The 16,416-nt window shown below is 47.9% G+C and overlaps 2 protein-coding genes across 10 annotated transcripts in view; one reads left to right on the top strand and one right to left on the bottom strand.

Annotated features, from left to right (window-relative positions):
* Positions 1-6,849: 6,849 nt before the first annotated feature.
* On the bottom strand, positions 6,850-10,282 carry H3-3B (H3.3 histone B). The gene is made up of 4 exons (XM_006748424.2): positions 10,131-10,282; positions 9,549-9,686; positions 9,271-9,424; positions 6,850-9,176 (listed from the first exon to the last, which is right to left on the bottom strand). The coding sequence occupies exons 2-4, from the start codon at positions 9,674-9,676 to the stop codon at positions 9,048-9,050; spliced, it is 411 nt and encodes a 136-aa protein (XP_006748487.1). The 5' UTR covers positions 9,677-9,686; positions 10,131-10,282; the 3' UTR covers positions 6,850-9,047.
* Positions 10,283-13,877: 3,595 nt separating this feature from the next.
* Positions 13,878-16,416, top strand: part of UNK (unk zinc finger) — a 32,948-nt gene continuing 30,409 nt past the window's right edge. For 6 of the 9 annotated variants that reach the window (XM_081804485.1, XM_081804481.1, XM_081804477.1 and 3 more), the window contains exon 1: positions 13,914-14,054. Coding sequence is in view for 1 of the 9 variants with exons in the window: in XM_081804487.1 (XP_081660613.1) it covers positions 13,951-14,054 (104 nt within the window). In the remaining 8 variants the exon portion in view is untranslated. Of the gene's footprint in view, positions 14,055-14,903; positions 15,065-16,416 lie in introns of all 9 variants that reach the window. The other 3 variants (XM_081804486.1, XM_081804476.1, XM_081804487.1) reach the window with 2 other exon arrangements.

Raw genomic sequence — 16,416 nt, 5'->3', positions numbered from 1 at the left:
AGAAATCAGAACCCTCATGCATTGTGGTGGGAATGTAAAACAGTTAAGCATCTTCACCAAATACTAACCATAGAGTTTCCATATAACCCAGCAATTTCACTCCTAAGTATATACGCAACAGAATTGAAAACATATGTCCACACAAAACTGGTACATTAATATTCACGGCAGCACTATCTGCATTAACCAAAAGGTGGTAATAACCTGGGGCACCTGGCTGGCTCAGCCAGTGGAGCATGCAACTCTTGATCTCAGGGTCATGAGTTCAGGCCTCACGTTGGGTGTAGAGATTACTAAAAACAATAAATAAACTTAAAAAAAAAAAAGGTGGGAGGATGGGTTAGCCTGGTGGTGGGTATTGAGGAGGGCACATTCTGCATGGAGCACTGGGTGTTATGCACAAACAATGAATCAAGGAACACTTCATCTAAAACTAATGATGTAATGTATGGGGATTAACATAAGAATAAAAAAAAAGGTGGTAACAACCCAAAGAGGTAAATGGATAAATCAAGAGAATGTGGCATGTCCATACAATGATTTTTACTCAGGCATAAAAAGAGTGAAGGCCGATCCATGGTACAACATTGTTGAGCCTTGAAATCATGGTAAACAAAGGAAGCTAGTCACAAAAGACCTCAAACTGTACAATTCTATCTATACGAAATGTTCAGAGTAGGCAAGTATCTTCAGAGACAGAAAGGAGATTAGTGGTTGCTTAGGGCTGAGAGAAATGGAGGGGATAAAGGGTGATAGCTGAGGATACTGAGTTCTCTTTGTGACAAGGAAAATGCTATAAAATTGCCTGTGGTGATGGTTGTACATGTCTGTGAATATACCAAAACCACTGAATTTTATAATTTGAATGGGTGAATTGTATGGTATGTGTGGTATATCTCAAAACTATTTTTAAAAACTTTGGGAGGGGCACCTGGGTGGCTCAATCAGTTAAGTGCCTGACTCTTGATTTTGGCTCAGGTCATGATCTCAGGGTTGTGGGATCGAGCCCTGAGTCAGGCTCTGCACTTCACAGGGAGTCTGCTTGAAATTCTCTCCCTCTCCCTCTGCCCCTCTCCTGCTCCCACATGCGCGCGCTCTCTCTCTCTCTCACTCTCTCTGTCTAAAATAAACAAATCTTGGGGCGCCTGGGTGGCTCAATCGGTTAAGCAGCTGCCTTCAGCTCAGGTCGTGATCCCAGGGTCCTGGGATCGAGTCCTGCGTCAGGCTCCCTGCTCAGCGGAGAGCCTGCTTCTCCCTCTCCCTCTGTCTGCCGCTCTGCCTACTTGTGCTCTCTATCTTTGTTAAATAAATAAATAAAAAGCTTATAAATAAATAAATAAATAAAATCTTGGGGTGCCTGGGTGGCTCAGTCATTAAGTGTCTGCCTTCTGCTCAGGTCATGATCTCAGGGTCCTGGGATGGAGCCCCACATCGGGCTCCCTGCTCAGCGGGAAGCCTGCTTCTCCCTCTCCCGCTCCCCCTGCTTCTGTTTCCTCTCTCACAGTGTCTCTCTCTGTCAAATAAATAAAAATCTTTAAAAAATAAAATAAAATAAAATAAAATAAAAAACAAATCTTAAAAAAAAACTGAGAAAATGATTCCAAATTTCATCTGATGGCCTGCTCCTTTTGAGCACTCCTCAGTAAAGCGTTTTTGGCATAGGCAAAACAAAACAAAACAATGAGTGGCCCTTGGGGCTGGTTAAAATGGGATTAAACTCACAAACCATGCCTTCCAATGGGCACCACTCTTGGAGAAGTGTGGCATGAAGCAACCCCTTCTCTGTGAATCCTTTACCTACCTGAGCTTTGATGTCTAACAGTCCTGAGCCCATATCTCTGCCAAAATCTCTGTGTGATCTGAGATCTGTGTGATTTCAGGCAGATGACGGGACCTCTCGGAGCCTCAGTCTCTCATCTGTAAAATGGGGCAAGTGATTCCTGTTATAAAAGAACTGAACGAGCTAATCTTCACATAGGGCCCAGCCCAGCACCTGGCACTTAGTAAGCACAGAATAAATGTTTGCTATTATTATCAGTCATCCACTAATTGAACAGATATCATTGGACTCTCCTGTGCAATTGGCCAGATAAAAGATAAAAGGCTCTCTGGCTCTAGGTAAGAGGAAGACACAATCTGGCCCCCTCTGGCTATGTGCTCTGCTGGAGGAGGAAAGAGCTATCTGAGTAAGAAGAGAGGGGAGGAATCCTAATCCCTGCGAGGCCTATATCCTTTTTATTTCCATTGTTTCAGTTCGGCTGAAAACACATCCATTTGCCCCATGTTCGTCCTTTGTATTGTTTTGGTTGTTCTTGGAGAACCTGGCTTTGACCGAGGGGCAGTGCTCCTGTTTGCTCACCGATGAACTCTGAAACATTGATTTTATTTGGAAGATGTGTTTACTCTCAGTTTTTAAATCCCATCTAGCATGTTACATGAAATCTGTTGAGAAGGAAGTCTACCTCTGACTTTTGACCCTCCCTCCCATTTTCCTGGCCAGATGTGACAGAACTGGGGTGGGGGGGAGGTGGCACCTTATGGGGACACCCATTAAGGGCTGGGAACCCTGCCACACTCTGGCTCCTCTGTTGCAATCACAGCCTGATTCCCTGAGGGGACTTGGGTCCCTGTCTCCCACGCTAATATCTATAGACATTGTCTCTGAAAATGTTTGCTCTCCGCAGATGGCCCACCCTGTCACTCATTCTGGGAGCTTCTTTGTGGTTGTTCCCCGATAGGGGAGGGTTGACCTATCTCCTGATTTGGACGCCCTTTGCCCTTCTGTAATATTAATATAACAGCTTCTGTAATATCGATGATACGAATAGCGAGCTCATAGCCAGCCCTGGTGCCAGGGCCGATACTCAGCCTATACTGCGGTGCTGGTGGTTTACTACCAGGCTGTGCTCTGATTGGTCAGTGCCCTTGACTTCTTTTTTTTTTTTTTTAAAGATTTTATTTATTTATTCATGAGAGACAGAGAGAGAGAGAGGGGCAGAGGGAGAAGCAGGCTCCCAAGGAGCAGGGAGCCCGATGTGGGACTCGATCCCAGGACCCTGGGATCATGACCTGAGCCGAAGGCAGACGCTTAACCATCTGAGCCACCCAGGCGCCCCAGTGCCCTTGACTTCTGTTGTCAAATATTTTTAGTCATCATGCTGTGCACAGATTATTTCATTAAATCCTTGCAAGCCTATTAGGTAATAACTGTTTTTATTCCCGTTTTACAGATAGGGAAGCACAGATGGGTAAAGGAACTCATCCAAATGGGAGAGCTGGGCCTTGAACCTGAGCCTAGCTGCCCCTGAGCCTGTCCTCTCAGCCACCACCCTGTCCCCCGGAGCATCCTGACCAGCTGCAGCTTCTGCACACTAAGGTGTGAAGACATACAGTTCAGACTGAGATAAGGGATTGAGGAGGGGGGCACGGGCAGCTGCTCTCTCAGGCCATGGCAGCCCCGGTTTCTACAGGGAACACTCCCGATTCGGAAGCCAGGCCAGGAACCAAAGCTCTTGGGAATTGGGCTGATTCTTTGCCACCCATGCCAGGAGCAGATCCAGCCAGCTGTGCTGTGAGGCTGCCAGGGCCATCCGGGTCGGTCAGCAAACATGTCCGGAGCCTCTGCTGGGTGCCGGGCATGACTCCAAAAGCAGGCAAGACTCAGGCCTTGCTTTCAGAGCATCAGGAGCTTCTTGCCCTCCTGCTAAGAGGGGCCAGCTTCAGGCCTTGTCTTTTTTTTTTTTTTTTAATTTGACAGAGAGAGCACAAACTGGGGGAGCGGCAGGCAGAGGGAGAAGCAGACTCCCCGCTGAGCAGGGAGCCTGATGTGGAACTCGATCCCAGGACCCTGAGGTCACGACCTGAGCCGAAGGCAGACGCTTAACCGATTGACCACCCAGGAGTCCCCAGGCTTTGTCTTTATTTGGTGCCCCCACCATGTCCTTGAAGTTCCCGCCCTCTAGGCTGATGACCACTGTGCTGATGGTCAGGGAGAAATCCAGACTCACAAGATGCAGGGGACAGCTTAGGGCCACAACCATCTCTTCTTGCACCTTGTGCTGGGCACTGCAGCTGGTCCGGGCCTCCAGGCCATAGGCTGTGGGCATGAAGACTGAGACTGCCCAAAGGCACGGTGCCAGGGAGGGAGAGGGCTGCAGGCTGTAGCAAGACCCTCAGGCCCATGATGCCTGGGCCTTGGACCCAAATCCATCCTGTCCCCTCTGCTGATGCTCTTGGCTCAGTACCAGGCAGTGAGAAGCTTATGGGGAAAGGTCCTGAGGCCCAGTATGTCCAACAGAGAGGTTAGGAGGGGAGTGGGGCTAATGGAGCCCGGGTATCACCTCCATGGGGACGTGCACGGTCCCTCACAGACCCCTCAGCAAAAGGCCACCTAAAGCCCCCTAAGCTTGCAGCCCACCAGCCTCCCTTCCCAGAGCCCTTCTTGTCAGTATTGCTGGTGTCGAGATGGGCTTCTCCTTTTCTGCCCACCCTCCATTCCACTGTGTGCATTCCAGAACTGCAGCTTTCTGAAAGAGAGCTGGCAGCTGCTGGAGCTAAGACCCCAGACCCTAGCACCCTTTCCAAGTCATGTGTGACCTTATAGCCCCTTCAGGGACCATAGCCTCACCAAAGCCCCCTTCCCTTGTTTCCCTGGTAGAGGGGGTGACTGCAGAACACTTAGCTTCCTCCATGGGGAAGGGCGATGGTGGAGGAGGGTGTGGAGGAGGAGGGTCCTCTGCTCAGGGCAGAAGGCTAAGAAATGCTGCTCCTGGGTGTGTCTGGCCAACAGTCCTGGCCCCTGGCACACACTGGGCATGATGCTCAGGCAAGGACACCAGAACAGGCACACCGCATCACAGAGAAGTCCCATGATGCTGCTTGGAACAATGGTGGTGTCTGGGCGGGATCCCTCACTGTCGGGCTGCTGGGCAGTTAGCAGAGCCACGGAGAACAGGCACCCCCAGGAGGGAGGGAGGACATCAGGCTCTGGCCGCACCTCACAGCACAGCCCCCTATGTATAAACTCAAAGCTGTCCCAGCTGCACCCAGCTCGACCTACAGCCTTGCTCATTCCCCACACGTGTTGACAAAGGGGTCAGGGAGCCAAAAGGCCAGCCATCTGGCCCAAGAGGGCACTTTCAACCTTCTCCCTGGGGGTGGTGTAAGATTTGGGTTAGCAACCTGGCCAGGGGCTTGGCTCTTCCTTCCTTCCCCTAGCCTTGCCCTCAGGAAGGCAGCTGGAAGGTCAGCTGTTTGTGCTGAAGTTCCTGGCCAAAAGCCAGGCCCAGCTGGATGGACACCCCAGAGGAATGTCCACAGGGGCAGGTGGGACCACCATCGGGCTGAGGGAAGGAAGAGACTGTGGGGCCCAGACAAGCCACAGCCAGCTCAGCTGTGTTCTTCTAGCAGTGCCTGGGTCAGGACTGAGGGACATGGGCTGTGATCGCCTCAGTGAGATGACTCTGAAGTGCTCCCAACACGAGGGATGAGGAGGTAGGGGTGGGGACCGGATATGCAGGGTGGGGACTCAAAGCTCTTATGCCCAGTGGACCACAGCCCCACCAGGGAGACAACAGCTGCAGATGGGTGTGGTGCACACTGCACCTCGCCCTTCCCCGTGGCAGGCTAGGTTGGCCGTAGGCCTGAGGCTGATGTCTGGCCCTCAGCTGTTGCTCCCAAACACAGGCCGGCCCCATCCTGCAGTCACTGCAGGGCAAGCCTGAGTTTCCTGCCGACCCCATGGCAGACAGCTAGCTGGACTGTGTCTGCCCTCTACTACCCTACCTGAATGTGATCCAGAGGGGCCTGCTTTCCAACTGCTGCACAGACCCCGGCCCCAATGCCCACCAGGCCACAGGCAGTGCTTGCAAGGACCCAGGTAGGGGGAGCTCCAGGGAAGACCGCTGTTGGGAGACAGCTGAGGAATGACTGGAAATGAGTGGGAAAGACTAAATTTCCAGTCCAGCCAGTGGGCTCAGAGCTTGCTTCCCTACACTTGGAGACATCGCTCTGGCTGGCAGCAGAGGCCCCTAGGGGGCTGGGAGGCCTGGTAAGGGGCGTGGGGTGGCCCTTGCTGGCCTCTCCCAGAACTGCTCTCCTTCCTTCGGGCGGTGCGATGGAGAGGAGTTAACTTTTGTGCATGCGCTGATCGATCTCTGGAAGTAAGCCGGGTTTGAAGTGCTTGCCCCTCTAGTTTTCTTTACCACCTTGAATTTTGTAAATAGGATGTAACTTGTGTGTTGTCTAAATCATCTAGTCTACATACTGACCAGCTTAGGGATGAAGCAGGGCTATTTGACGGACCCAGCAGCATGGGCCCATAGGTCCACAATTACAAAGTGTAACTGCCTAACAGGGGAGGGGGTGTGAAAGGGGAAACAGGACAAACAAGTGTGGAGGGAGAGCAATGGGGGTCACCCTCATGAAGGTGGACCTGGCTTGTGACCAGCAATTTCACAACTTGGCCCTTCAGCTACCTTAAGGGCACAGGCTAAGGGCTTCAGGATGAGGGCAATCAGTGGCTTGGTTCAGAAATCTTCTGGTAGCCGGACAGTCAGGATACTGGCACTTCCAGCCCTCAACAAAACTGGTCTGGCTGAAATCAAGTCCGCTGACAGTCAAGAAACGCACTATTAATACACAGGTTCAACAGGCATCACCTGGCACTGTCCTAAGCAAATTGTGACACGTATCACCTTCCAGAATAGGGGGTCTGCCTGTCATTACTGAATGCATTCCCCCCACCCCCAGCAGGAGTCAGAAGGCAACTTTCCAGGTATTTCCCCACAGGAAAATTTGTGAAAGAAATAGATGTTATCAATTCAAATGAAGACCACTAACAAGATGGAATAGTCTCAACTTCAAAAACTTTATTTTTGTCTCATCCATCAAGGGCACGGGATACCTTCATCAGCTCCAGCTTTTTTCTCCTTACAGAGTCTGTCCCATCATTTAAACCCAGGGTTATCCTGTGTGGGCAGCTTCCTAGAACCGAAAGATATTTTTGCCTTCTGGGTTAAGTATGCTCAAAGTCTGGAAGCACAAGCTGCACTATTTAAAGCAGCAGATTCCCAGCTGCCCAGTAAAATCCATAAACCTCTACATCAGTATGTAGAGAAGATGGGCTGGGGTAGAAGGTTCAAGTTTCACCCCACTTGTGTTATCACAACTAGTAAACTCAACAAACTGACATCACCATAGTGAAAGTCTACTTGTACTCAGACACTGTGGAGGTACTCCACAGCACATTCCACTGTCCAGGATCACACCAATGTCCTTCAGCAGCACAATGTTGAGATCATCAGAACTGGGAAGTCACTGTTCCAGAGCTAGTTATGATGAACCTTCTAGAAAACCAGTTCGTTATAGATCAGACTCCATCTTTGATGCCTCATGAAGGCTCATTAAGTTGCCAAGAATCAAACCTATCCTAGCTTGCCTCTCTCCCTAAGTCCCTTGAATTTGAAACCAAACAATTTTTTTTTTAAAAAAGAAGCTACGTTATTAGGGCACAACTATCTTTCTATAGCTACCAGCTTCAAATACCCAGAATGCTTGTCTGATGACCAGTGGCTCTTGTGCCCTTGTCTTGCTGACATCTAGATCCTATGCATATAGCAGACCATCACTGGTCAAGAAAACTAGCTTTATACTGAAAAAAAGCAGCTTAGACCAACAAAGAGTTCTATACTTGTGGACTTGTGTTAAAATAACTTGTACAAAGAAATTATTACTTTTGTGTATAAATGGTTCCTTTGTCTACCGAGCAAAACCAGGTATAAACTAAGCTCAAACTTCAGGATACAAAGAATCAAGATAATGTATCTATTTAAGCTTTGTATATTCAATGTAGGTTTTTGACACTTAGTTGAATAAACAAGTTTATTTGTGAATTTAGTCAACATACATAATTGACCTAAAGATTTCAATAGAAAGGTAATTTTTAAAACCACTTGGAAGGCCATCTCTATAAAGTGATTTTCCCAGGACCATGTTATCAGATGTAACCTAACTGGACACCATCTTAACTGGCAGAGGTTCAAGAAGCTGGAGTTGTGTGCCCCTCCCCCACAGCAAGTTTACTCTAAGGGTTATTATAATACAAACTCCACAAAGAAAAGAACTTCGGTATTGTTTCCTCTTGGTAGAGAAAAACTCAACCTAGTTATGAGAACAACCACTACACAAAGAAAAGCTGCACTAACTAGTTTAAATATTATAACAGATGATGCTGGTGTGAATAACTTGTATTATAGTCTAGAGCCCTTATAAATAAAATCCCCCCATTAGTGTTTGCATTAATCAGCTAGAGGGTTAGTTAACATGTGGTAGAATGAGGACTTATGCAAGGTATAATTTGCAAAGCATTTTACTATTATGAAAACAAGTGCAGTCTAGTTAGGAGAAAACCAACTGGACTTTAAATTACACACACCTTAATGACAAGACTCCCCACCACATGTGAATGTAAAACATTTAATTTAAAAATGTTGACACTACAATATATAAAATAGCTATTATAAATGCACATAGTGTATTCTATAGCTGCCAAGTTTACTTTTTTTTTTTTTTTTCTTTTCTTTTTTAAGGAAACTGTAAGTTACACTGTGGTTAAGACTTGTATCTTCACCCTTGAAAAAGCCCACATTCTATCACAGTGATGTATGGTCAGACTTAACAGCCCCAATTGTTAAACACTTGGATCAAGTCATAACCAGTTTTATTGCAAAAGGACCCTGTACACATTTATCAATTCTAGTACCTTAATAGCTACCCAACAAGTCATTAACATACAGAAACATGCATCATGAGAAGCAAGAAATATCACCCATCCCTTCTGCATATTAGCAACTTGTCACTCCTGAGCCACAGTGCTCACATCACTGAGGTCTGTGAACAGTCACTTTTCGCATTCATCCTGAGTGAAAGATGGAATGACTTAAGTACAAATGCAACATATTATAAACAATTTCTTACAAAAAAAGTCACAAATTAAACCAAAGTATTTTACAGAATTTACTACAAAACACCATAAAAACTGCCTTCACTTAAGCTCTCTCTCCCCGTATCCGGCGAGCCAACTGGATGTCTTTGGGCATGATGGTGACTCTCTTAGCGTGGATGGCACACAGATTAGTATCTTCAAATAAACCCACCAGGTACGCTTCACTGGCCTCCTGTTGAGGACAAGAGCCACACTATTAAACTCTAGTCGAGGAGGAGAAGCCACGCACGAGCCCTCCGACCCTACTACAGCCGTGCTCGCCTTACCTGAAGCGCGCCAATGGCGGCGCTCTGAAACCTCAGATCAGTTTTGAAATCCTGGGCGATCTCCCTCACCAACCTCTGGAAAGGCAGCTTCCGGATCAGAAGCTCGGTGGATTTCTGGTAACGACGGATCTCCCGAAGCGCTACGGTCCCGGGCCTGCAGCGAGCAGGGCAGTGTAAGCGGACACCCGGGGGCGGCCAGCGCCCGGCGCCAGCCCCAGGACGCGCTCCCACACGGGCCACGGGCCGCCCCGTCATTGTTTTCCTGCCGCCTCGCCTACCTGTAGCGATGAGGTTTTTTCACCCCACCGGTAGAAGGGGCGCTTTTCCGGGCGGCTTTAGTGGCCAGCTGTTTGCGGGGCGCTTTCCCACCCGTGGATTTACGGGCAGTCTGCTTGGTTCGAGCCATTTTCTTTTACCTAAAGAAGACATCCGTGACTCCGGGGCCGCGGCGCTCGCCCCCAGGAGGGGGGACAGGCTCGGTGCCCCTGCCCTCCCGCCTCTTCGCGGCGGCAGATGGCCCGGGGCCGCCGCCTCCTCCCCCTCCCCTAATGACTCAGGCTGCGAGGAGCGGCAGCAGCCTCCCCCGGGAGGGGGGGCGCGGGGAGGAGTCACTTCCCCTCCTCGACGGGCGGAGGCCCCGCTTGCCCGGAACCCGGCGTCGGGACCTCTGAATCACCACCGGGAAGGAGGCGGAGACGCGGTTCCCGAACGAAGCCCCAAGGGAAAACCTCCCGGCCCCACACCCGACGCCAGCGGCCCGAGCAGCCCGCACCAGCCAGCACTCCGCTTGCAACGGCTGCGGCCCGCGGCAACAACGGCCGACAGGGTCTCGAACCACGAGCGAACCTGCCAACGCTTACCCAATGTCGAAGTCTTAGACCGCTTCTCCGACCGCCGCGCCGCTCCTGCTGCCCAATGAAGAGCCGCAGTCGCCGACCAAGAAAAGAAGACCGTCCAACGAACGACCAAACCGCTCTGTGCTCCAAACCCCCCCTTTGCCTTCGCTTTTATACCCACGCTTCACGCTGCGTCTCTGCGTCACAGAGGCCTAATTTGCATACACCAACGACTTTTTCTATTGGCGGGAGCTTTCGCCGACGCGCTGACATCCCCGACACAAAGGCCGTGCTTCGGCCTCGCTCCCGGATTGGTGGGCATCTAGGCCGCCGATTGGCTGTTAAAGTGGCCTGATGATTGGATGAATGCAAAGAGGAATGGACGAATCAGAGATTAGCACGAAGCAGCTCTTCTGATTGGATAAAATGAAGCTATGTTTGGATCCTTCCCTTGGTTCCAAAGCTCTACAATAGAAAGTCAATGCAAATGAATTGCATTGGTCTCTATCAGGACTTAAGGGTCAGGGTGGGTAGGAACCTGACCAAATTCGCATCTCGCTAAAAAAATGCAGGAGGAGAGGTTACTTAAAGGAAATTCTTGTCCGTATTTTCCAATGTAAAACTAAATGTGTTCCCTTGACTATTTACTTTCACATTTTGATGGTTATGTACATAGTGTAAAAGAGAATTAGAATTCAGCAAATCATATTATACTACCAAGTATTTTATATATCACGCATATATATTTTAACCAAAAAGTAGTTCTTTTGTTTGGTGGTGTAGGTAGGGGTAAATAGTAGACACAAAAAAATATGTCAATATATGATTTTATAAGTACTGTTTTGTATGTTCTTAGGCTATCACAAAATACTTTGTGATTTCAATAGCTTAAAGAAGTAACCTACTGAGCAACATATTTTTGAATTATGTAATTCAACTGAATGAAATGATTACAGCCAAAATGGAAATAGTCCTAGGACAGCATTTGCATGTCCATAAAGAATAAATGAAAGAAAATTAAATATGTGCCCTTGTATTTAGTGGTATATTCTCGTAGGTACTACTTCTAAGAAACACGACAAATGTATAAAAACGGTAATCCCTACCTTTGCCTAAATAAATGTATTTGAGGAATTGTAATTTTCAGTTCTCCTGCTGATACAGGTATATAAAATACCAAAGCAGGGTAAAGTTTAAGACCAGCCAAACAAAACTCAGAAAATTGAAATAGAGCTTTGTGCATTTTATTCCATAGTTCCTACTCTGGGTTTAGTGAATTTTTTTCCACTGAATATTTTAAATTATCAAAATAAAAAAAATAGCAAAACCATGTACATGTAATTTCAACTCAAATGTTTATTGTACATAAATACAAATACCTCAAAAATTTACTTGTGACATGGAAGGTCTGCTCTCAGTATCAATAGTGAGGGGGAAAATGAGCAATATGAAAAAGCTGCTATGGTAAAAATGTCTTTGACCCAATCTGATATCAAATTCCTCTCATTTCAGCCCTCTCAATCTTAACAGGCACAATTTGTATTTAATTATCACATACCTAAACTTTTATGTGATAATTTGGTCAACTTTAATTTCTGCCTTCTGCCCAAAGTTTACAGTATGTGAGAAATTTTTTCTTTTTCATTCATGCGATGCTGAGAAACCAAGATGGAGGCTCTTGCCCTGTCCTCAGAACTTGAGTAAGGCTAAGAATCAGGGCACTGGTTAGATCCCACACAAAACGCTCTCAAATGTTCTGGGATGTAACCAGAAAAATACCCTGTTAACATTTTTGACTGCCCAAATGGCCTGGGGAAGAAATGGGTTCCTAAGTTAACAACGCCTTTGAGTTCCAAAGATTTTCTAAAAGATCCAGAATTCTGTCTGTCTCAAGCCTCCAGAGGACAGACACTCCAGTTTTGTTTTTCTTTTTGCAGTTTGGCTAATTACTAGAGGAGAACTAATTGCTCCAGCAGAAACTAGGTATAGATTTACATTCATCTACTTAAAGGACGATTAGTGGGAATAGTTCATCCTTCTTACTTGGCAGTCACGCGGGTTTTTCTTTTTCCTAAATTGGCACAGGAGAGGAAAGGCAACACAGGAAATGCGAAAGAACTAAAAATGTTTATACAATCAAAACAATGTAGAATGTGATGCAGCATGTAGGCTCCCGTCCTAGTTCCTGTTCTGCCATGGGCTTGCTGAGGAACTGTGCAAGTTACTTCTCTGAGTTTCGGTTTTCTCTTTTGTAAGTTAAACAGTTTGGATGATATCATCTCCCAATTTTACCAGTACACACTCATCCTGAAGCTTATGGTATACGCTTTCTTAAAGTCTAGTGCTATGGACTATATTTCTTCATTCAAATCACACTCAGGTATTTTGGGGATAACATATAAACCAATTACTTGGATTTAATAACAGGGTTAAACCAATACAACTACAACTTTTATTTGTCCTTTTGGAATTTTTCATCTTCGCACGCCCCTAGTGGTTAAACAATTGATTTGGCCTGTTTAGGAAATACCAGTTCCTCAACTTTGTAGGCAGACAATTTGGCTTCTGATGTGAGGTTACTCAGAACTAAATAAAATATGTGTCATTCTTGAACATTAACAATTTTCCATTCACCCCACCCTCCCTCACCCCTAAGGTTATTGGGAACGTTTTTCCTTAACGTGACAATCATTAGTTAACCTATCTAATCAAATATAAATTTCTTAAAAACAAGGGATTTAAATAGATTCATTATGGAAAACAAAGCTAAATGACAACTGTCAATAGATCTATAAAGAACTTTGTAAAGAGGGAATTGGCTTATTTGACAAAAGCCACAGAGTGAAGAACTTCGCCCTACTAGTGGGAAGTGGGGTCGGAAAACACAGAAAAGCTGAGGTCCAGAGAAGGAAACTGCAGTGGATTTTAAATTGCACCCCCGACTCAACCCGAGGCTCTGCTTCTGGACAGTGTGCGAAGCTTCTCAACTCCCCTGCAACTCGTCGGTGTACCTGAGACTGTTCTAGACGGAGATTAAATTCGTCCTTGGCCCCTAATGTACTGGAAACAAGTTGGTCAGGCCAGGTGTCGATTTGGGAAGGGACCCAAGTCGTGGGGTTCCAGGTTTCAGGGTTGGTAAAGCTTTACGGAGCGCCTCCGCAAAGACGCGGGAACAGAGTATTGGCCGTGTAGCTCAACTTTGGCAAAGATTTCTTAAGCTGACTTCCAGTAGGCAGACTTTCCTTCATGCCTCCCCAGTTGGCCTGGCCGCAGGAATGAAGAGGATGTTGGCGGACTGCAGGTGCCTGCAGCACAAAGGCCCAGAGCTAAGAACGGACAATACAGATTCTGAAGCACTCCTGGGGCCGGCATCAGCACTGAACCCAAGACCGACTAAGTCTGACGGCGAGATAATTACTACACTGTTGGTGGCGAAATTACACTTGGACTGTTTCACATAAGTCGTTAGGGCCTCTCTAGCTCTGGGCCCTCTCTACTCCAGAGGCTCCAGTTTCAAGGAAAGCTCCCCTAAGAAACTGGAAACGCACTAGCAAGAAGGAGGAACGCGGCGGGACTGCAATCCCCACAAGCCGTGGCGGGCCCTCAGCATCCGGGACATCATCTGCAAGGATCCCTGGGTATTGTGGTCCATTCCTTTGGCAGCCACCCTCTGCCGACGGTAAAATTCCAGCCGAACGGAGGACCACAACTCCCAGCAACCCTTGCGGCCGTGCGGGGGGTCTTCACGTTCTCGTGGCGCGGCGCAGGCGCACTGGATCCTCGGCGCGGACCGCGCAGACTGAATAATAAAAGGGGAGCGGCGAAGAGGCAGGAAGACAGGACCATGTCGAAGGGCCCCGGGCCCGGCGGCTCCGCAGCTTCCTCGGCGCCCCCGGCCGCTACCGCTCAGGTGCTGCAGGCACAGCCCGAGAAACCGCAGCACTACACGTACGTAGAGCCCCCCCCGCCGCGCGCGCACGCCTGACGTCAGCGGCCAGCGTGAGTCACGCGCGCAGGGAGAGCGCGAGGCGGCCTCTCCCTCCCCCCCTTCCTCCTCCGGCCCGGCCCAGACCGGTTCCAACCTGCTGGGGCCGGTCCCAACTGCCTCCATCTGCCACCAACCCCTGGTCGGGCTGTGGGGCGGGAAAGCCGGGCCCCGCCGCTGAGTGGGGAAGGCGGGAGTGCGGGGTTCGGAGAGCGCACATCTCAGGCCAGGCCTGTGAGGCCTAACTGTTCCTCAGACCGTAAAACCACAGTATCAGGCACTTGTGGGGCGATAAGAAGCCCAGCACAGAACCAGGATGGGTGCCTCGGGGGCCAGCCATAGAGCCGCTGCGAATGACGGCGCGAGGTTCTGTCAGGCGCCCCGGGTTCCTTGCCCGGGAGGCCTTTTGTGTCCCTGAAGCCCGTATGTTGTCTGTGGAGGCCTCTCTTGCTTGGAACTCGCTGGGACACTTGACCCAGCTTGAGTCGGGGACCCCGAGGGCGATGGGGTCCGAATGTGTCTCCAGGCCCAAGCGAAGTACACTGGCAGAGGGAGCCCCGGCGCTCACACCGCAGGAATCCAGTAGCTGGAAAACCCCCTCCCTGGGAATCTGCGTGTGTCTGAGTGTAGGTCCTTGCCTCCTCCTCGTGTCCTTTCAAGCACGTTAAAGGACCACCTAGTGCTAGGTGCCTCGGGAGAAGGAAAGCTGCAGAGGCGGGCCCTCCTGTTAAGCAAAATGTTGGATTCCATTTTCACACACACACACCCCCCCCGTGCTCTTTGAGCGCCTCCCATCCGTTTGGGGCTCCCAGGTGCTGTGCGTGTTTAGAAGGACCCCCCAGGTGGACGTGAGCCTTGCAACCCTTAAGAGCCACCCAGTAATGCCGCCTGGTGAGCCGAGAGCAGGAAGCCTCTATTGGAGTAGAAGGAACTGAAACTAGACAGGAGGAGCTCCTGTTTGTCACTCACCGAAGTAAGCCCCGTTGGGAAACTGTTTGGGATTGGGGGACATGGGTTTTAGGAAGCTTATTGGTTTCTTTGTGAGATTCCCTGCTATTGGTTGAAATAAGTTGAAGCTTTTTCTTGGCTACAGTCTGACTTGTGTTAACTGTTACTTTTCTATTGTGGCCATTGCTTTGCGGGTCCTTTCTCACTGCAGTTCTTTCTGCCATCCTTCCATCGGTTTTGGTGAAATGATCTTACCTTAGAGGATACTGGTCAGTTGAATGGTGTGGTCAAGCAGCAGTATGGTTTTGATTTGAAAATCTGCATACTTCCCATAATTGGAACTTCTTTATAATCTGGTTGCTCGGTTATTTTTCAGTAAAATACGTATAATACTTTGGGTAATGTTTCAGCAACCTCTGTATGTTGTGTTGTCATTGAGTAGACTATGGAATCTATATTAGAAGGGTTTTCTTACCATTTTGAATTGACAGATGAAACGAGTCAACATCTGTGTAAATGTTAACATCTGCGTTTTTGTCCTGTTGATGCTTATTTGTTTAAAATCTGTCTTTCCTTTGCTTGTGGGGTAAGTGCAGAATAATCAGCCTTGGCGCTTGAGTTGGCTTAGTTATCAACAGAAGTAGATGAACGCCCAAGCTTGATTGGGTGATTGGAGGTTGTAGGTGTTCCCATCTTTTAATATCCTGTTAACTGTTCATTTGTGTATAGGTTTATGTTTTTATCTCCAGAAATAAGAGGTAGACATCCATTTTCTTCCTTGGTAGATTTATGGGCATTCAGAAGCTGTGATGATTTGGAAAACTTCATTCCCTTGTCATCCCAGGTCTTAGGAGCGCAGGGAGTTTGAGGATACAGATGATGGCACTTGTACACTTATTGGCACTGATTTTTTTTTTTAAGGTGAACCCATTTGTTACCCTTGAAGGTTAGACCACAGGAATATTTTTATTTTGATTTTAATGTTTACTTTAAAATTTTGAGCTGGCCAGCATTTTTTTAATTCTCACTTGCAGCATGAATTTCCAGAATTTGTACCAGTCTGAATGTGGCCTTATATATTGCATAGATCCCTTTGTGGAATACAAATATAGACCTTTTTTTTTTTTTGGTATGTATGTTTTTACTGGTTAATTTTTTTTTTTTACTTTTTTAAAACTTGTACATGAATTACAGTAACTTTGTGTGTTTTTTGTGCCTGATATTATCTGAGATTATGTGATATGCAATAATCTTTGCAATAATCCAGAAGAAATGCGTTAAAATTGAGTGCCCCTCGGGGCACCTGGCTGGCTCAGCAGAGCATGTGACTCTTGATCTTGAGGTTGTAAGTTTGAGCCCCACACTGGGTGTAGAGAT

Source organism: Leptonychotes weddellii, chromosome 15 (assembly GCF_054177405.1).
Source record: "Leptonychotes weddellii isolate Sample4059 chromosome 15, ASM5417740v2, whole genome shotgun sequence".
In the NCBI taxonomy this organism is placed as follows: Eukaryota; Metazoa; Chordata; class Mammalia; order Carnivora; family Phocidae; genus Leptonychotes; species Leptonychotes weddellii.
Note: the sequence above shows the minus strand (reverse complement) of the source record. Positions and strands in the feature narration are given on the sequence as shown.